The sequence below is a fragment of the Numenius arquata genome, chromosome 23 (assembly GCF_964106895.1).
Source record: "Numenius arquata chromosome 23, bNumArq3.hap1.1, whole genome shotgun sequence".
Lineage (NCBI taxonomy): Eukaryota > Metazoa > Chordata > Aves > Charadriiformes > Scolopacidae > Numenius > Numenius arquata.
The window spans coordinates 2,182,153-2,200,976 of record NC_133598.1 but is presented as its reverse complement, the minus strand read 5'-3'; the positions used below and the strand labels follow the sequence as shown (position 1 = coordinate 2,200,976).

The 18,824-nt window shown below is 49.8% G+C and overlaps 1 protein-coding gene across 2 annotated transcripts in view; it reads left to right on the top strand.

Moving 5' to 3' along the window:
• Nucleotides 1-18,824, top strand: part of NSF (N-ethylmaleimide sensitive factor, vesicle fusing ATPase) — a 96,672-nt gene that overhangs the window by 12,828 nt on the left and 65,020 nt on the right. The window contains exons 2-4 of one of the 2 annotated variants that reach the window (XM_074162988.1): nt 5,113-5,198; nt 13,281-13,380; nt 17,781-17,820. In XM_074162988.1, coding sequence (XP_074019089.1) covers nt 5,113-5,198; nt 13,281-13,380; nt 17,781-17,820 — 226 coding nt within the window. Of the gene's footprint in view, nt 1-5,112; nt 5,199-13,280; nt 13,381-17,780; nt 17,821-18,824 lie in introns of those variants that run through there. The other variant, XM_074162987.1, reaches the window with a different exon arrangement.

Here is an 18,824-nt window from a genome sequence, read left to right as displayed (position 1 = left end):
CTGGAGGCAGCACTGCAGGGGGGGTCTCAGCATGTATAATATGCCTCTATTGTGGTCATGGGTGTAACTGCAAGCTGTGAAGATGGATCTGGGTCACCTTCAGACCAGTTCCGACAGCGGTGTCACTGCAGCAGATGGCATTCACTGTCAGCTGCAGGATCTGCTGGAGTGGGTTGCTGGAGCTGAGCTTTCTGTTGCCCGGCCCAGTTGCTGGCAGTCACCTGCCTGTTAGCTTAAAGTTAGCTTCTGTAAATATACTTGAAGGTTTCTTACAAATACTTTTAAGGGTTTTGCTTCCCCTGTTCCTGATGTGTGGTGTGTGAGGGGTGGTCAGTGGTGGGTGATGGAGAGGGTTCCCGGAGTCCTTGTGCCGGTGTCCGGGGAAGCTGGAACCCAAAGTGCAAGAGGTTGAAGTGTTCCTTGGCAGTACCACCACCGGCTGTGACAGCCCCCCGCGCGCCGGTAGCTCAGGTTATGGCTTTGGGCTGCTGCATTATGCCAGAAAAACTTCCTTGGGAGCAGCCAGTGCCCACGTCCTTGCTGCGACAGCACGAGGGGATCCCCGACGAGATCCCCGTGAGCGTCGTGCTGGGGATGTGAGCGCTGGGTGAGGGGAGGCAAGAGGAAGCACCTGCAGTTCACTAGAATGTGTTCCTCCTCCTTGTCTGGGTGCTTTCCAGTTTCATCATCATCTCTTAAATGACCAGATTTCCTCAAATTGTCCTTGTTGCACTCATGGAAACCTGCACCCGCTGAGTGACGCCCATTTCTTCTTGCCCGAGCTGTGTTAGTGTGTGAAACACTTGTGTTTTGGTGATGTATCGAAGCTCTGCAGAGTGGTCTAGGAGCTGGAGGAGGGTAAATACCGGGGAGCTGAGAGCACAGCACAGACTGGGGATGGGGTCTGGAACATCGGGCATTGCCAAGGGAGACGTGGGCTTCTGCCAGACTCCCCAGCAGCAGAGTGTGCGGGGCTACGGGGTGGCTAGCCCAGCGGGAGCAGAGCATGCCGGGCTACGGGGTGGCTAGCCCAGCGGGAGCAGAGGGTGCCAGGCTACGGGGTGGCTAGCCCAGCAGGAGCAGAGCGTGCCGGGCTACAGGGTGGCTAGCCCAGCAGGAGCAGAGCGTGCTGGGCTACGGGGTGGCTAGCCCAGCGGGAGCAGAGTGTGCGGGGCTACGGGGTGGCTAGCCCAGCGGGAGCAGAGCATGCCGGGCTACGGGGTGGCTAGCCCAGCGAGAGCAGAGGGTGCGGGGCTACGGGGTGGCTAGCCCAGCGGGAGCAGAGGGTGCCAGGCTACGGGGTGGCTAGCCCAGCAGGAGCAGAGCGTGCCGGGCTACGGGGTGGCTAGCCCAGCAGGAGTAGAGCGTGCTGGGCTACGGGGTGGATAGCCCAGCGGGAGCGGAGGGTGCCGGGCTACGGGGTGGCTAGCCCAGCGGGAGCAGAGTGTGCCGGGCTACGGGGTGGCTAGCCCAGCGGGAGCAGAGCGTGCCGGGCTACAGGGTGGCTAGCCCAGCAGGAGCAGAGCGTGCCGGGCTACGGGGTGGCTAGCCCAGCAGCAGAGCGTGCTGGGCTACGGGGTGGCTAGCCCAGCGGGAGCAGAGGATGCCGGGCTACGGGATGGCTAGCACAATCAGTGGAGGAACTGCTGCCCAAGCAGCTCTGTTATTTCACCCCAGGTCCCCAGGGATGCTCTGCGTGTGTCTATCGTATTGTGGAGCTTGCGTAAGGAGCACGTGGTGCTGGGTTTGAAATGCTCTCCTTTATATTTCTGTGTTTCCGTAACGCAGAGCTCGCACGTTCCCAGGGACGGGAATAACACAGAACGACGACAAGTTTGCCAGGCGCTCGCTGTTAACGTGTGGGAAGCAGTTTGTCAGTGAGGATTAAAAATGCAGTCGAGGACTCGTGCTGTAAAAGGGCTTAATCCAGGAGCTCTGCGTTCAGTTTTCTCCAGAAATATCCTACCTAATGCGTTTTATCAGGGCATGCCCTTCACGAAAGAGTCCCCTCGCAAACGGAAGGAGAAGTGAGAAAATGGTGAGCGCTTTTTTTGTGTGAAGTGCCCAAAGACGGTGAGCTTTAGCAGGCAGGTCATGGATTCCAGAAGTCCACTCATGTTCATATATTTTTTTATTACAAGAATATTTGAGTCTCTTATTACATTTGAGATTCGGGTAGAGAAATCTGTTTCAAGGATGAAAATGGAATCCTTCTCTCGTCACATCAATCAAGGGCAATTGAACATTATTCAATAGAAATAATGAATTAGTCCATTTCTAAAGAGCAAGTGCTCGAGAAGAATGACATTACGACATCAAAGGTTGGTTTGAGCTGTAGGGCAGGGAGCTTCAGCCCACAGGGAGATGAGTTTTCTCTGATTCTTCTCTCAGACGGCCCAAAGGGAGCGGGGCAGAAAGGCTGATCGGGAGCGTAACTCATAGAATCACAGAATGGTTGGAGTTGGAAGGGACCTTAAAGATGATCTAGTTCCAACCCCCCTGCCTTGGGCAGGGACACCTCCACTAGAGCAGGTTGCTCCAAGCCCCATCCAGCCTGGCCTTAAACACTTCCAGGGATGGGGCAGCCACAGCTTCCCTGGGCAACCTGTTCCAGTGCCTCACCACCCTCACAGCAAAGAATTTCCTCCTAATATCTCATCTAAATCTCCCCTCTTCCAATTTAAAACCATTACCCCTTGTCCTGTCACTACATTTCCTGACCAAGAGTCCCTCTCCGGCTCTCCTGTAGCTCCCTTCAGATATTGGAAGGCTGCTATGAGGTCTCCCCGGAGCCTTCTCTTCTCCAGGTTGAACAACCCCAGCTCTCTCAGCCTGTCTTCACAGGGGAGGTGCTCCATCCCTCTGATCATCTTCGTGGCCCTCTGCTGGCCCCATTCCAACAGGTCCATGTCCTTCCTGTGTTGAGGACTCCAAAGCTGGACACAGTGTTCCAGGTGGGGTCTCACGAGCGCAGAGTAGAGGGGTAGAATCACCTCCCGTGACCTGCTGGCCACGCTTCTCTTGATGCAGCCCAGGATGGGGTTGGCTTTCTGGGCTGCCAGTGCACGTTGCTGGCTCATGTTGAGCTTCTCATTCACCAACACCCCCAAGTCCTTCTCCTCAGGGAGAAACTCGTGGGAAAGTATCCGGATGCGTGCATTAGGATCGGAGCATTTCCTTATCTTCTCGCTGGGATTTAAGGGTGTCTTGCAAGAAAATCCACTCTGGATTGCTTTAGCCATAGGTGGGCACTGACCCTGCCTGCAGATCTGGGTCTGGCAAAGGAAACAGTTGTGCTTCGATTCTAAAAATAACATCCTGGGGGTCAAGTTTAGCTTTTCTCCAAATTATGTTTTTCAGTCTGTAGCTAATGTTAGAGGCATCCTGCCTTTTCCACCCTTTTCTCCACTTCTGAAGCATTTTGAGCCCAATTTTCACCTTTCAACCGCTGTTTTGTGGGATAACTCTGCGGAAGCAGGCGGTGGCAGGGATGTGGGAAGGGCCGAGGTTTCCCATCGGTTACTCCCCTGCGATGGGATGGGGCAGCGTGGGCTCAGACTGGTGCTATTTGGTTATTTCAGCTGCTGATTGGTGAGTAACAGTGGTGTGTGTGGGGGGGAACTGAACAGATACACTTTAAATAGGATTGCTCCTTTGATTTTAGGAAAAAAAAAAACAACATGGGGAGGACACCCCCACAAAATTTGTTGCGTGATTTTTTTTTTAAAGAGCGATAGGCTGGAACTGCCTGTTTAACTTAATTTTCTTCTGTTTTTTACTCATCTGTGATGTTTTCTATAGCGTAGGAAATATTATTTGCATCGTGATAGTTCTTTTGAGAAGTTTTACGGAGAGATTCAGTGGAGTTGGGTATGAGCTGGCTGAGAATGACACCTTCCCGCGGAGTTTCAGTGCTGCCTTGTGTGCAGTGCGTGTGTCCGGAATGGATGTGGATTTGGACAAGAGGAAATGACCTCACGTTGCACCAGGGGAGGTTTAGGATGGATATTAGGAAACGTTTCTTCATGGAAAGGGTTGTCAAGCCTTGGAAGAGGCTGCCCAGGGCAGTGGTGGAGTCACCATCCCTGGAGGTATTTAAAAGTCAGGCAGACGTGGTGCTGAGGGACATGGGTCAGTGGTGGTTTGGGCAGTGTTGGGTTGATGGTTGGACTCAATGATCTGAAAGGTCCCTTCCAACTGAGACAATTCTGTGATTTGAAACCAACACGGCGTTATGGGATAGGGGTACCCAGGGGTGCAGTGGAGCTGGTCTGTCTCTAGGCTGCTTTGCCTTTACCAGCTTTCAAAATATCCCAATATCTTGTTATTTGGCAGGAAATGCCTCCAAGTGAGTGTTTTGCTGCGGGGTTCAGGAAGTGGTGTGAACACCAGAGTTCTCTAGCAAGTTCATAGAGTCATAAAATCATAGAACGGTTTGGGTTGGAAGGGACCTAAAGCCCATCCAGTGCCACCCCCTGCCCTGGGCAGGGACACCTCCCACCAGACCAGGTTGCTCCAAGCTGCCTCCAACCTGGCCTTGAACCCCTCCAGGGATGGGGCAGCCACAGCTTCTCTGGGCAACCTGGGCCAGGCTCTCACCACCCTCACAGCAAAGAAGTTCTTCCTAATATTTCATCTAAATCTCCCATCTTCCAGTTTGAAGCCGTTACCCCTCATCCTTTCACTACATGCCCTTGTAAAAGGTCCCTCCCCATCTCTCCTGGAGCCCCTTGAGGGACTGGAAGGGGCTCTAAGGTCTCCCCGGAGCCTTCTCTTCTCCAGGCTGAACCTCCCCAACTCTCTCAGCATTTGTCTTGCAGGCTCTTTCCTAGGGAATTTTTAGGTACTTCCGTAGGTATGATAGAAAATCTAAGGTATATTAGACTCAGAAAATGTGATTTTTGGGTACAAACATCTGTATCAAACAGAAGCGTTTGGAGAAGCCGTGATGGGAGAGAGGAGCTTGGCAATGCCAGTAGACTGCTCTCAGTGTGTTAATACTCGTGAGACCTATTTGCGTTCTATGGATTTACAGAAGTCATGAGACGTAGTAAAGGAAAAATAAAATTTGATTTGATAGTTTTTTTTTCCTCTCCCTCTTTCTCTCTGTAGTCCATGCAAGCAGCGAGGTGTCCCACTGACGAGCTGTCGTTAACCAACTGCGCTGTGGTGAACGAGAAGGACTTCCCGTCCGGGCAGTAAGTGTGCACTCTTGCTCTATCAACTTTTAACCAAAAAAGGAATTTTTTTCAGAATTTGGATGGAGGTGGAATGGAATTTCAGATTTGCGAAGGTGAATACAGCAGGTTAATTAACAAAACTTCTGCATCTTTAGAGACCAAAACTTGAAATGTGCCTCTTTCTCAGAAATGGAGATACTAAAAAAAAGTGGTGTTTTTTTCTCTGAAGCATTTCTTGCTTGAAAACTGGATTTGCTTAACTAATTATGATTGCTGTTTTAATGAAGGACTTCAGGCCTTTTTTGATCTTTTATTTTATTTTTTTTTTCTGTTGTTCCTATTCCATAGTTAGAATATTTGATCTATTTCAAGTAGATTTTTATCATTTAATTGTTTTACTGGGGCCATCTCACTTTCATAGAGTCATAGAATAGAATCATAGAATCATCCCGGTTGGACGAGACCCTTGGGATCATCGAGTCCAACCATCTACCCTACTCTACAAAGTTCTCCCCTACACCATATCCCCCAACACCACATCTAAACGGTTCTTAAACACATCCAGGGATGGTGACTCAACCCCCTCCCTGGGCAGCCTGTTCCAATGCCTGACCACTCTTTCTGTGAAAAATTCTTTCCTAATGTTCAGTCTAAACCTACCCTGTTGGAGCTTGAAGCCGTTCCCTCTTGTTCTGTCATTAATTACCTGTGCGAAGAGACCAGCACCAACCTCTCTACAGTGTCCTTTCAAGTAGTTGTAGAGAGTGATGAGGTCTCCCCTCAGCCTCCTCTTCCTCAAACTAAACAGTCCCAGCTCCTTCAACCGCTCTTCATAAGATTTATTCTCCAGGCCCTTCACCAGCTTCGTTGCCCTCCTCTGCACCCGCTCCAGCACCTCCATATCTCTCTTGGATTGAGATGCCCAAAACTGGACATGATACTCCAGGTGTGGCCTCACCAGTGCTGAGCACAGGGGGACAATCACCTCCCTACTTCTGCTGGTCACGCTATTTCTAATACAAGCCAGGATGCCGTTGGCTTTCTTGGCCACCTGGGCACACTGCCGGCTCACACTCAGCCGCTTGTCCATTAGAACCCCCAGGTCTCTTTCTTCCAGGCAGCTCCAGCCACACTTCCCCAAGCCTGTAGCGCTGCACGGGGTTCACCTTGCACTGGAGTGCTCAGCAGAGTCGGTAGAAACTCTCTCCTCTTCTCGGGGTTTTCAAGCACCAGAGCGAAAGGGGAAGACACCCAGGGTGTGTGGGCACGACGATTTGGATTCTTTAATTCCAGTTCTGTGGTGACTGATAGGAGCTGACTCTGGATTTTAATTTTATGAAAAAAGGAGAAAACACATCAGTTTCTCAGCCCAGCCCACGCAGAAGGGCTTTGTATTAAAAAAAGCCGATTCAGTTAATTGGTTTCCTTGCTTTGCTGCAACTGTGCGATGGCTCTCTAAAAGACTCCAATATGTAGATTATAGACAGAAATAATTAATTTCAGCAGAGAGAGCATCACGTGCAGCTGAAAGCAAAAGAGCTTGGGTTTGAAAATTGGGAAAAAATGTTAAAAAAAGATAGATTGCTGCACTTAGGCCTTTGGCATGGAATGTCTGACCCAGGTGAATTCTGCTAAGGCTGGAGGATGAGGTGGCTCTGACCTGCAGGGAACAAGGGAGCGATGTGGGTTAAGATTTGATGGTTTTTGTGCTGTCGCTCTGCTGCGCTGCTGTCCTGGCCCTTTGGGGATTGCACTGGGATTTCACAAGCCCAACTTAGGTATAAAATTCCAAAACAAAACCACCCCTCCCCCCAAAAGAAAAATGCAAACGAGCACAACTTTTAGAGGCAGAAGCAGGTGAAAGTATCCTCTTGGACAGGGTGGCATGTCCTGGTCTCTTCAAATGATACTTGTTCCCAGGTAGATACTTTTCAAAGTAATTGACTTACAAAAATACCTGAACTGAGCATCGTACCTCATGCATTATGAAAATGTTTATTTTCTCAAATCTGAATGTCCTGGAGGGACCCAGCTTCCAGAGCTGCAGCAGCAGCCTCTTTCCTTGTACTCTGTGAACCCTCTTTCATTCGTTTTCGGAAACGTGCAGGAAACACTACCCCGGGACGTGCCTGGTGAGCCACTGGCCGTCATTCTGGCTGCACCGATTCTCCCCGAGAGCTGCTTATTTCGAGAAACGGGGGCTCGCAGAGAAAGCAGCATATGTTTGGTTGTGAGCAGATGCTATAAATCACTTTGAACAGCGTGAGGCTGGAGCACAGAGAAGCATCACGGCACTCAGCTGCTGCTGAAGGATGTAGTCATCCTGCTGCATTGCAGATAGAGCAGGACCGTCCTCACGAGCTGCTGCAGTCGGTTGCACGCAGTCAGCAGATTTGGTTCGTACCGTCCGAACCATGACTGGCTGCACGGAATAATTCTGGTAACACACACGGGGCTTTGCTTTAACACTTCCATTTGGTGCTCCCGGTCTAGAGCTGGGGGTTAGACCTTGGATCTCTGCGCTGCTTTATCCCCAAGATGCTACTGTAGATCTCTTCATGCTTCGTTTTCCGCATCCTGCAAGTTGGAGTGTGAGTCACTGTTCTGTGATGCGTGAGCTCACGGAATGCCATGCATTATTAGAGCACTGTGTTGGCTTGGTGAGTTCCGCTCTCCTAAGTTCCTGAGACATGCTCCTAGCTTGAGGACTCCCAACGGATTTTGGAGAGAGAAACAAGTGCTGAGAGCACCCAGGCAGCGAGGGAGGTGACGGTCTGGGAGGAAGCAAGGCCAGGTTATCTAAATGGCATTCTTTTTTTTTTTAATGTTGAGAATGGACTAATTATTCTTACCTTTTATTCCTGCCTTTTATCTGGGAAGACCATCCCTCTTGTCTCTTGCCAGGTGGGTTCTCTGGAGAGCCCTTGTGGAGCCCTGCAGAATAATTGACACGGGTGTCCAAACACACACCAGAGGAGTATCTGCCTGTGTTGCTCAGATGCTGATGGGCACCATAGATATAGATGTTATCCTCTCTTAGAAAAGCTGTGCTCTTTCTTCACAAACATAAAAACTAGAGGACACACAGGTTAATGTTATCTGCTATAGTTTCCGTTGGTTTGCCCACGTTGGCACCAGACAAACCAACCGTCAGCGCCCTGAGCCCAGCCTGGAGCCCGTAAGGATTGGCATCGTGGCTGTGGTTTGGTTCTGGTCGGTTCAGGCCAGGCTTTACACCCGGATTCCAGCAGCAGTTTCATCTCTTAGAGCTGCTGGGAAGTGTCTGGCCCTGATGACTCATTGGTCCTTCATAAGCAGAAGCTGTTAATGAGGCTGAGATTTCATCCACGTGTCTCCATGAGCTCCTTCCTGGAGAACATCAAGGGAGAGAAATGCATTTAGTTTTCCCTGCTGTTGCCTTATTTTGAAAATTCTTAATACTCGGGTTGCTTATAGCCTGCTGGAAACTGCCTGCTCCTGCTGTCTTTGAGGAGAAGCATGGTTGTTCCTGGGCCTTTTGGGGATTTTTCTCAAAGAACCTCTCAGGGTCTGACCTTTCCTTATCTTGTCACTTGGCTAGAGATTTCTTTCAGAAAGCTGATCTTTTTTTTCTTCTTTTTTTATTCCTGGCATCCCTTTGCCTGCTGTCAGGCTCTGCTGTCTTTCTGAGCTGCTGGAAATGTTTTTTGGGAATGGTATGTAGTAATTTTAATCAAATCTTTGTGGATAACCTCCCCCCCACCTCCCCGGGTATCCGAATTTTCTTGCATTTTGCTTCTTTGACATGAAGCCCAGCAGTGGTGGAGTTTGCTCCTTCCTGCGGAGACGCCGAATCTACCCACGTTACAGTCACTGCTGTGTCTCGAGCCAAGCCTCGGGCCCTGCTCAGGATCCATCTCGGGCTTAAGAAGCTTTAATCTCGCGTCTTTTCCTGTCAGATGAGCAGCTTCTAGTCGGGTGTTATTTGTCATCAAGTGCATTTCTCGGTGAGATATTCCAGCAGCGTGGCTGGAGCTTGTATTTTGCCTCTGGGTGTGTTTGTCTAACACTCTGCAATGTAATACCTTGCTTTCCAGTAGGTTGTGTATCGATACTAATTTGAATTACTCAGGCTGATACACTCTGTGCTGGAAACCTCCTGATTTCACTCCTCCTTCCTGGGCAGCTTCTCTGTTTTATCCACTACTCAATTTAAAATGAAATGGTCCTTGGAGCAGCGTTCGGTCTGGGAAGGACCATCATTCTGTCATCTCCCTTGGCCTTTTGGCAGCATTTTCCCACTGCAGCCGGAGATGCTGTTGCCCATCTTTGCTGCAAGGACGTGTTGCTGACTCACGTTCAACTCGTTGTCCACCAGGACCCCGGGTCTTTTTCTGCAAAGCCAGTTTCCAGCCAGTTGGCCCCCAGCCTGTACTGGTGCATGGGATTATTCCTCCCCAGGCAGAGGACTTTGCAGTTGCCGTTATTGAACTCGATGGGGTTTGTGTCAGCCCATGTCTCCACCCTGTCAGAGACCCTCTGAGTGATGGCACCATCAGGTGTGTCACCTGCAGGCTGGCTGAGTGTGCTCTCTGTCCCATCACCCTGCTCACGAATGAAGGGTTTAATTAGTTTTGACCCCATGGGACGCCTGGGGTGGGTGCACCCCTTGTGAGCTGCCTGAGGCTGGACGTGGTGCTGCCGGTCACAGCCCTTGGAGCCCGACCATATTGGTCAGGCCTGATTTTCCTTTGTAAATCCATGCTGGCTGCTCCCAGTCACTTTCTTGTCCTTTGATATGTTTGGCTTCCAGGATTAGTCGCTCTGTCACTTTCCCAGGGACTGAAGTGGAGCTGAGCAGCCTGTGGTTCCCTGGATCCTCCTTCTTGCCCTTCCTGGAGATACGAGGGACATCTGCTTTCTCCCAGTCCTCAGAAACGTTCCCTGATCACCGTGAGGCACCATTAAATGTCTTGTTCTCCCTCTGTAAGATTTATAGTGGAGCAAACCACCTGTAACAGGTTTATCCAGAATCCTGGGGCAGGAGGAGATGGAAAGGGAAGGGTGCACATCCCTCAGCTGGGGTTTTAGGGCCAGAACCAGGGAAGAGCCACATCACCGGTCACCTGCCAGAGAAGGTGTGTGTCACTGTGTGATATGTTTAAAATGCTTTCTCACCCTGCTGTGCCACCGAGCGCTGCCAGTTCCTGGAAGGGTTTTGCAAGGTTCCCTCTCTGTTTGGGCTGACGCTGGTGATGTCTCCTGGATTTGGCTGTGCAGGGCATGGATTGCCTCTGCTCTCCAGGGGCTGTATGTTCTGTCCTTCTGTGTGGCTGAAGCTGTCACATACACACCATGTAGTCACCGTATACGTCTGCAGCAGATCTGCTTTTGGGTGGTGCTGGATTCGCTGTGTGTGTGCAAATGAAAATGTAGGGAGCGTGTGTGGGTGTGATCCATGTGCTGCCAGGAGGGAGCATGGCCAGGAGTGTGGGCTCTGGCTGTTCATCCAGCCCTTGGTTTGTGACCATGGGTAAGAGGGTTGGTGAGAGTGGAACCACCATAAGCTAGTGGCCTCATGTGCCCTATGGGTAGTTAAAGTACAGGCAGTTGGGAAGAAGATCATAGAATGGTTAGAGTTGCAAGGGACCTTAAACATCATCCAATGCCACCCCCAGCCCTGGGCAGGGACACCTCCCACCACACCAGGTTGCTCCAAGCCCCCTCCAACCTGGCCTTGAACCCCTCCAGGGATGGGGCAGCCACAGCTTCTCTGGGCAACCTGGGCCAGGCTCTCACCACCCTCACAGCAAAGAAGTTCTTTCTCATATCTGATCTAATCTCCCCTCTGTCAGTGTCAAACCCTTCCCCCTCCTCCTAGGGCTCCCCTCCCTGGTCAAGAGTCCCCATCTCTCCTGTAGGCCCCCTTCAGGTACTGGAAGGCTGCTATAAGGTCTCCTCGGAGCCTTCTCTTCTCCAGGCTGAACCCCCCAACTCTCTCAGCCTGTCCTCGCAGCAGAGGGGCTCCAGCCCTCTGAGCATTTTCATGGCCTTCTCTGGCTCCACTCCAACAGGTCCATGTCCTTCCTGTGCTGAGGACTCCAGAGCTGGGCTCAGTGCTCCAGGTGGGGTCTCACGAGAGCAAAGTAGAGGGGTGGAATCGCCTCCCTTGAGATGATGAGGTGGAACCTGATTCCACCCTCACCACTGCCACCAGAGCACACAAATCCCATCTTGCTTTTGTTTTGCCGTCTTATGCCAAAAAGGACTCTGCCTATCGCATGAGCAGAGCTATCAGGAGTAGTCGGGGGATACATATGTCATATATATGATATGCATATATATATTGTTGTGGTTTCAGCCAAATTTACCAAAACCAGACCGACAGATGGCCCTTCCCCCCCCAAAAAAAAAGAGGAGAGAGGAGAGAAAGAGATAAGGAGATTTAGAAGTTTAGAATGAACTAAACTACTTTAATGAAGACTTAATATTAAAATAAAAATAAAGAAGAAAATAATGAAATAGATACAATATATACAAAACCGTATCAAGCTCCCAGGATGACAGTCACGTCACCGGCAGGCACTGGGGAAGTCCCAGGCTGGACTCAGTGACAAGTGGGAGCTGGATTCCAGCTCTGGAGTCAGGAACACACAGATCGGGATCAAAGGCAGATGGACAGACAGAGTCCTCTCTGGACGTCGGCCATCGCAGGAAGGGGCTGACCCTTTGATCCCTCAGCTTTTATACTGAGCATGGGGCAGATGGGATGGAATACCCCAGTTGGTCAGGTCTGGGTCACCTGTCCTGTCCGCTCCTCCCCACCGATGTGACCCCTCTATGTTTTTCCGTTTCCGACCCTCTAAGGGGGCAAATACCGAAATTGGCTGCCCTTGGTTGTTACAGCAATAAGGATAAGCAAGAGCCTGTCTGCTCCCCATCCCTTGGCACGGAGCACAAACATTGGGCTTATCGTTCTGAGAACGAGCAGTTTTCTCCACAATATGCCGTTAATTTCAGACAGAAGAGGCCGAGCTAAGATGTAAAATTACAGAACAGAAAATTGGTTCAGTTTTATTTCAAACCGGGACACATATATATATATATGCAGCTTTTGGGTGTCTTTGTTCCTCACAGCTTCTGGGAGTGACAGACAGGCACGTGCAGCTGCTGCCGTGTCCGCTCCTGACCGTGTCGTTCTGTTCTTGTAACTGCTCCTGCTCTTCAGCTGTCCGAGTTCAGGATCTGTTGGTCACCAGCGAAGAGGAGGAGCAGCCTCAGCCCATGCGTGGTTTTACTTTTTGTGCAGAAATTTTTTTGAGAGCCGGAGAGGGACTCTTGGTCAGGAGATGGAGTGACAGGACAAGGGGTAATGGTTTTACATTGGAAGAGGGGAGATTTAGATTAGATATTAGGAGGAAATTCTTTACCGTGAGGGTGGTGAGGCACTGGAACAGGTTGCCCAGGGAAGTTGTGGCTGCCCCATCCCTGGAAGTGTTTAAGGCCAGGCTGGATGGGGCTTGGAGCAACCTGCTCTAGTGGAGGTGTCCCTGCCCATGGCAGGGGGGTTGGAACTCGATGATCTTTAAGGTCCCTTCCAACTCTAACCATTCTATGATTCTATGAAATTCCTTCCATTTTTTCCTGCGATCAGACTTCTAAACAACGTGCTAAGATCCTCGTGGAGGCTTTGCATCTGTTTCTTGTTGAAATCACAGCCAGGGTATATCTGCTTGTGTGGGGGTAAAATATTGACACCTGAGATGTGAAACCAGTGTTGGTTCTTAGCTATAGCAGCAGGTCTTTGCGGTCGTTGTTTGGTTCTCTTGCATTTGTATAGTGCAATTCCTGAAGCAAAGGGCTGTTGGTGGGGGAATGTGAACAGTAATTATTAGTCCAATGTCTTGCAGTTGGGTTCTGAGATCACGTTGTGTCGGGGAAGGTGACGCCCATGAAGGCTGCTGTGCCTGCATCGTGGTGCAGCTCTAGAGCCTTGGCTTTGCCCTGTGTAGGACCAGATACAGCCTGGGTTCTTTCTTCTGAATTCTCACAGCACTGGGAGTGATGCGGAATCCCACTGGGTATATATTGGAGTAAGATGCTGGTTTTTCTCTCTTCTAGACATGTTGTTGTGAAGACTTCTCCCAACCACAAGTACATCTTCACGCTGAGAACCCATTCCTCGGTTGTTCCCGGCAGCATCGCGTTCAGCTTGCCCCAGGTACTGTGTGGTGTGACTTGGCTCTGCTGTAGAATAAACAGCGGCTCTTTTCAGGTCAGGATTGGAGATAACTATTCAATTGGAGGGAGACCTCTGCGTAAATGAATGCTGCAAATTTGATTTCTGGCAGCAAAAATTTAAGAAGACTTTTACTATTGCTGAAGCAAACTCGCTGATGCTACTTTGATCTATTTTTAGTGCACGGTGGGATAAAAAAATACTAGAAAAGGTGTAATTTAACCTTTTAAAAAACACAAGAAACAAACTATTTGAAAAAGAAAAGCCTAAGCAATGTCTGGTGTTCTTTAAATTTTTACTGTTCCCTGGTTTCCCTTGACTTTGAAGGGTTTTCCTTGCTGTGTTGCTCTTTTAAAGACCTGTTCTATTGACTGTGCTCGCTCATCGTTAGCATTTCTGGATGAAAAACGCAATGTAATGTACAAAATGGATTTAACTTGTCTCTTCTTTCTTAATTAAGATCACATGTTAAATGATGGTTAGGATAAATAATTGACAAAATTAACTTCTAAATAGAAAAAAGAATCTTGTAACTGTTCACTGTCTTACACAGGGAGTCGTGTAACATGGAACTGCAACAGCTGAGGTCACTGGTTTAATGCTGTGCTATTTTCCTGCTGGTAACTGGCCTAGACGTTGAGCCTCTGCTGCAAACACAAGATTTCTTTTCCTCAGCAGATGACTTGGCACAGGCCCCAGAACTTCTTTTTGCGTTCTGATGTCGTGTTGAAATTCAGATTTGTCCGTACGAGTGGGTGAAGAGGATGTTATGGTAACCATGTGCCTGCTTATTATGTTTGTGATGCCCAAACTGAAAACCAGTTACCAGGAGAAGATATTTGTATCGCAGGGTTAAAATAGATGCACCCGTGGTCTGGGGTTGGTTTTTGTAGATTCCAGAATCTACAAAAAGCCAGGAGAGCTCCTCTGCAAGGGAATGAGGTTTGTTGGTTAACCCTGAAAAGTGACTCTGGCAGCAAGTGTAACGGCTGCTGGTCTGGGAATGTGTTACCTGAGTGTTCCTGGTGCTAGGATTTAATTCCCAGTATTTCCTGAAGCCTTGGACAATTGCAACCAGCGTTACGCAAAATGGGTGATTATCTCATGTATTCAGGGAGGGTCACGTAGTGCGCACTTAGGATCTGACACCTCCAAGAAAGCCTGGTGTCCATTTATTGTATGCATAAAGTTCTTGACCACCTTCATTCTCTAATAATCTTAACTCTTCGGCCTAAATACCGAAAACCATGAAAAATTTAGTATTTTGCAAAGCCCGAAAGGTGAAGGGCCATGCAGCGATGACACACTTCTTAGCACAGCGTACCCAAATGAAGACAGGAATTGAGCTGTATCTCTTGCCACAGAGAAGATCCAAACTAATCTCTCTAGCTGACCTTGGACAGCTTTCCTGCTGTCCTGAAACTTGGCAAAAGGCTTAACCTGGAGGGTTTTGGCAAAGCCCGGTGTTTGCAGGGGTACCAGTGTCCCTGCCCACTGTTCTTGCACTGGTGGCCGTTCAGCAGCGCTGGTGCTCCTGGTGGGGGGAAGTTCAGGGTGTCTTTTGCAGAAGAACTGGAGTGTCCAGGGGAGGGGAGAATTGAGAGCAGCCCTGAGGAGAAGGACTTGGGGGTGCTCGTGGGTGAGAAGCTCCACACGCCCCGGCAACGTGCACTGGAGCCCAGAAACCCCCCGCACCCTGGGCTGCATCCCCAGCAGCGTGGCCAGCAGGGCGAGGGGGGGGATTCTGCCCCTCTGCTCCGCTCTGGGGAGACACCCCCCAGTGCTGCCTCCGGCTCTGGGGCCACCAACAGCAGAAGGACATGGAGCTGTTGGAGCGGGGCCAGAGGAGGCCCCGGAGATGCTGGGAGGGCTGGACCCCCTCTGCTGTGAGGACAGGCTGAGAGAGTTGGGGGGGTTCAGCCTGGAGAAGAGAAGGCTCCGGGGAGACCTTCAAGCCCCTTCCAGTCCCTCAAGGGGCTCCAGGAAAGCTGGGGAGGGACTCTGGATCAGGGAGGGGAGCCCTAGGAGATGGGGGAAGGGTTTGACACTGACAGAGGGGAGATGGAGATGAGATGTGGGGAAGAACTTCTTTGCTGTGAGGGTGGTGAGAGCCTGGCCCAGGTTGCCCAGAGAAGCTGTGGCTGCCCCATCCCTGGAGGGGTTCAAGGCCAGGTTGGAGGGGGCTTGGAGCAACCTGGTCTGGTGGGAGGTGTCCCTGCCCAGGGCAGGGGGTGGCCCTGGGTGGGCTTTAAGGTCCCTTCCAACCCAAACCATCCTATGACTCTGAATTCTTCCTGGCCTTGCGTGTAGGCAGTGGGAGCTGTAAAATATGAGATGAAATATGGAAGCATAGTTTGTTTTCACTTTCTTGGGAATACCAGTAAGTACCTGTCAGGATTCCTGCTCTGGGCTTTGATTTCTATCAGCTTGATCCCTGTTGTGCCGAGGGGATTCCTTCCTAAAGCCCAATTTCCGTCTTGAACGACGAACATATTGCAGAGGGAGTATAGGGGGGAATTTTCATTTTTAAAAAAAGGTCATTGTATTCCTTCTCCCAGCCTTCTTCTTTCCAGATAAAAAGCCAAACATAAATGACCACAAAGTACAACATTTCAAACGTGATCTTCCCAGAGCATTGTGTAACGATCCTTATGTGTTTTTGTGATTCATGCCTCTCTAAGGCTTAGATATTTGAGAGGTGGTGAAAGCTGCATGGCCTGAGATGTGGACTGTAAATATACACTAACCAGCCTGTAGCACAAAAGCCATCGGAAAAATACCACTTCTGCAATTATCAAGCCAGAACTTCAGGCACAGTAAAGGTCATAGATTTTTGTGTCACATAATTATTGAACCGTTTCCCACTTCTCATGGAGCTCTGCGCGGCACAAATCTTCTTAGAGGAATTTGAAGGGACCTAAAGGATTTGAACAGTTCCATTTGTACTAGTTCTCTGAACAAGTTTTGATTTAGGTCATTTTTATAACCGAAGGCACATTACAACAATTTCCTGCAACTGCTGTATACATGTCATCTATCATCTGGAAGTTTGCAGATGACACCAAGTTAAGCGGGAGTGTTGATCTGCATGAGGACAGGGAGGCTCTGCAGAGAGACTTAGATAGGTTGGATGGATGGGCCAACATCAATGGTATGAGCTTCAACAAGACCAAGTGCCAGGTCCTGCACTTGGGCCACAACAACCCCATGCATCGGTACAGGCTTGGGGAAGTGTGGCTGGAGCTGCCTGGCGGAAAAGGACTTGGGGGTTCTGATTGACAAGCAGCTGAATATGAGCCGGCAGTGTGCCCAGGTGGCCAAGAAAGCCAACGGCATCCTGGCTTGTATTAGAAATAGCGTGACCAGCAGAAGCAGGGAGGTGATTGTCGCCCTGTGCTCAGCACTGGTGAGGCCACACCTGGAGTATCGTGTCCAGTTTTGGGCACCTCAATCCAAGAGAGATATGGAGGTGCTGGAGCGAGTGCAGAGGAGGGCAACGAAGCTGGTGAAGGGCCTGGAGAATAAATCGTACGAAGAACGATTGAGGGAGCTGGGACTGTTTAGTCTGAGGAAGAGGAGGCTGAGGGGAGACCTCATCACTCTCTGTAACTACTTGAAAGGACATTGTAGAGAGGTTGGTGCTGGTCTCTTCTCACAAGCAAATAGCGATAGAACAAGAGGGAATGGCTTCAAGCTGCACCAGGGTGGGTTTAGACTGGACATTAGGAAGAAATTCTTCACAGTGAGAGTGATCAGTCACTGGAACAGGCTGCCCAGGGCGGGGGTTGAGGCACCATCCTTGGGTGAGTTTAAGAGTCGCTCAGATGTGGTGTTGGGGGACATGGTGTAGGGGAGAACTTTGTAGAGTAGGGTAGATGGTTGGACTCAATGATCCCAAGGGTCTTTTCCAACCTAGACGATTCTATGATTCTGTTCTATGTCAGCTTTGCCAATGATCCTGGGGTGTAGAGCAGCCTGTCCTGCCTGTTGCACAGCCTCTGGTGTGATCAGCATCTGAGCTTTGGTAGGAGATGAGCAGAATGACAAAATCCCCACCCAGCACGGTAACCTCTACCTCCGTGACTCTCCAGTGACCGATAATGGGAAGGAGGTTGGACAGAACAGCCTCCCGAGGTCAGAAAATCAAATTATTAATAGAAACAATTCCATGGTTTTGACTTGTTTCCTGCTAATTTGGTTGGGTTTTTTTTTTTGTTTTTTTTTGTTTTTTTTTTTTTTTGTAAAATCCCATTGTGTCCTTTTTTGCTGCTTCTTAAGGTTCTCCTGGGGGAGCTGCTTCTCTGGGTGAGGCAGCTGGCTTTGAGTGGGCATTTGTTCTGCTGAAGGACAGGATTTCTGATGGTTTTGTCTTGTTTTCACAGAGAAAATGGGCTGGGCTTTCCATCGGACAAGAAATAGACGGTAAGTCAGACACCAGCATCATGATGTGTGTTTAGAAAAGCTGAATTCCATGTTTCTGTACTGAAGTGAAACCAAATTGGAAAATTTCAGATCTTCCTTCTTCAGGTAACACGAGGCCCTCATTAGCGAAAGGGAGTTGCTCTGGTATCTGCAGGGCTTTCTCTCTTTTAACACTTTCAAACCTGGAGGACTATTTTGACTGTTATTTTCAGGCGTTTGCTGGTCTGTCGGCATAGCTCTGTGTGGGACTCAGTGTCCACAGGCAGATCGAACATTTAATGTGTCCTGGGTGGTCTGTTCTTGTGGCTTTGGAGAACTCTCCCCAGCTCACAGAAACCAGCTGGTGCTGGGGGTATTCCTGGCATCGACGTTTGAGTGTTGAGGATGGGGAAGGTTCAGCGCTGAGAGTTGCCGGAGCCAGCGATGTGCTCTGGAGTGATGAGCTTTGTGATCAGCGCCGGTGTCTTCCCCAATAACTGACCAGAATGTTCTGCAGTACGGTGAAGGGAGAGGGGGCGCCATCTCGGGTTTATGCAGATTGAAGATTTGTATTCCAATTTCAAGTCTTAATTGAGCCTGACGAGCCTTTGCCAATGTTCAATCGGACAAGCACCCTCTATCTTTCAGTTATTCCCACTGTCTGTCACCAATACCTCTGGTTTGTGAACGATTGGCTTCGCTGTCACGTATAGGTGCTGCCCTTGACTCTGTAGCTCCTGAAGTATTGACCAAACAGAATCACAGAATCTTCTTGGTTGGAAGGGACCTTTGACATCATCGAGTCCAACCAACAAAAAACCAAAAAAAAAAAAAAAAACCAACCCCCAAAAAAACAACCACCAAAAAAAAAAACCCCACCCAAAAACCCCACAACACCAAACACCAAAACCAAACCAAACACCCACAGCCACACCCCACACCCCCCACAAACAGACACAAACCATCTCAGCCACCAGACCATGCCCTGAAGTGTCACGTCTACACGTTTCTTAAATACCTCCAGG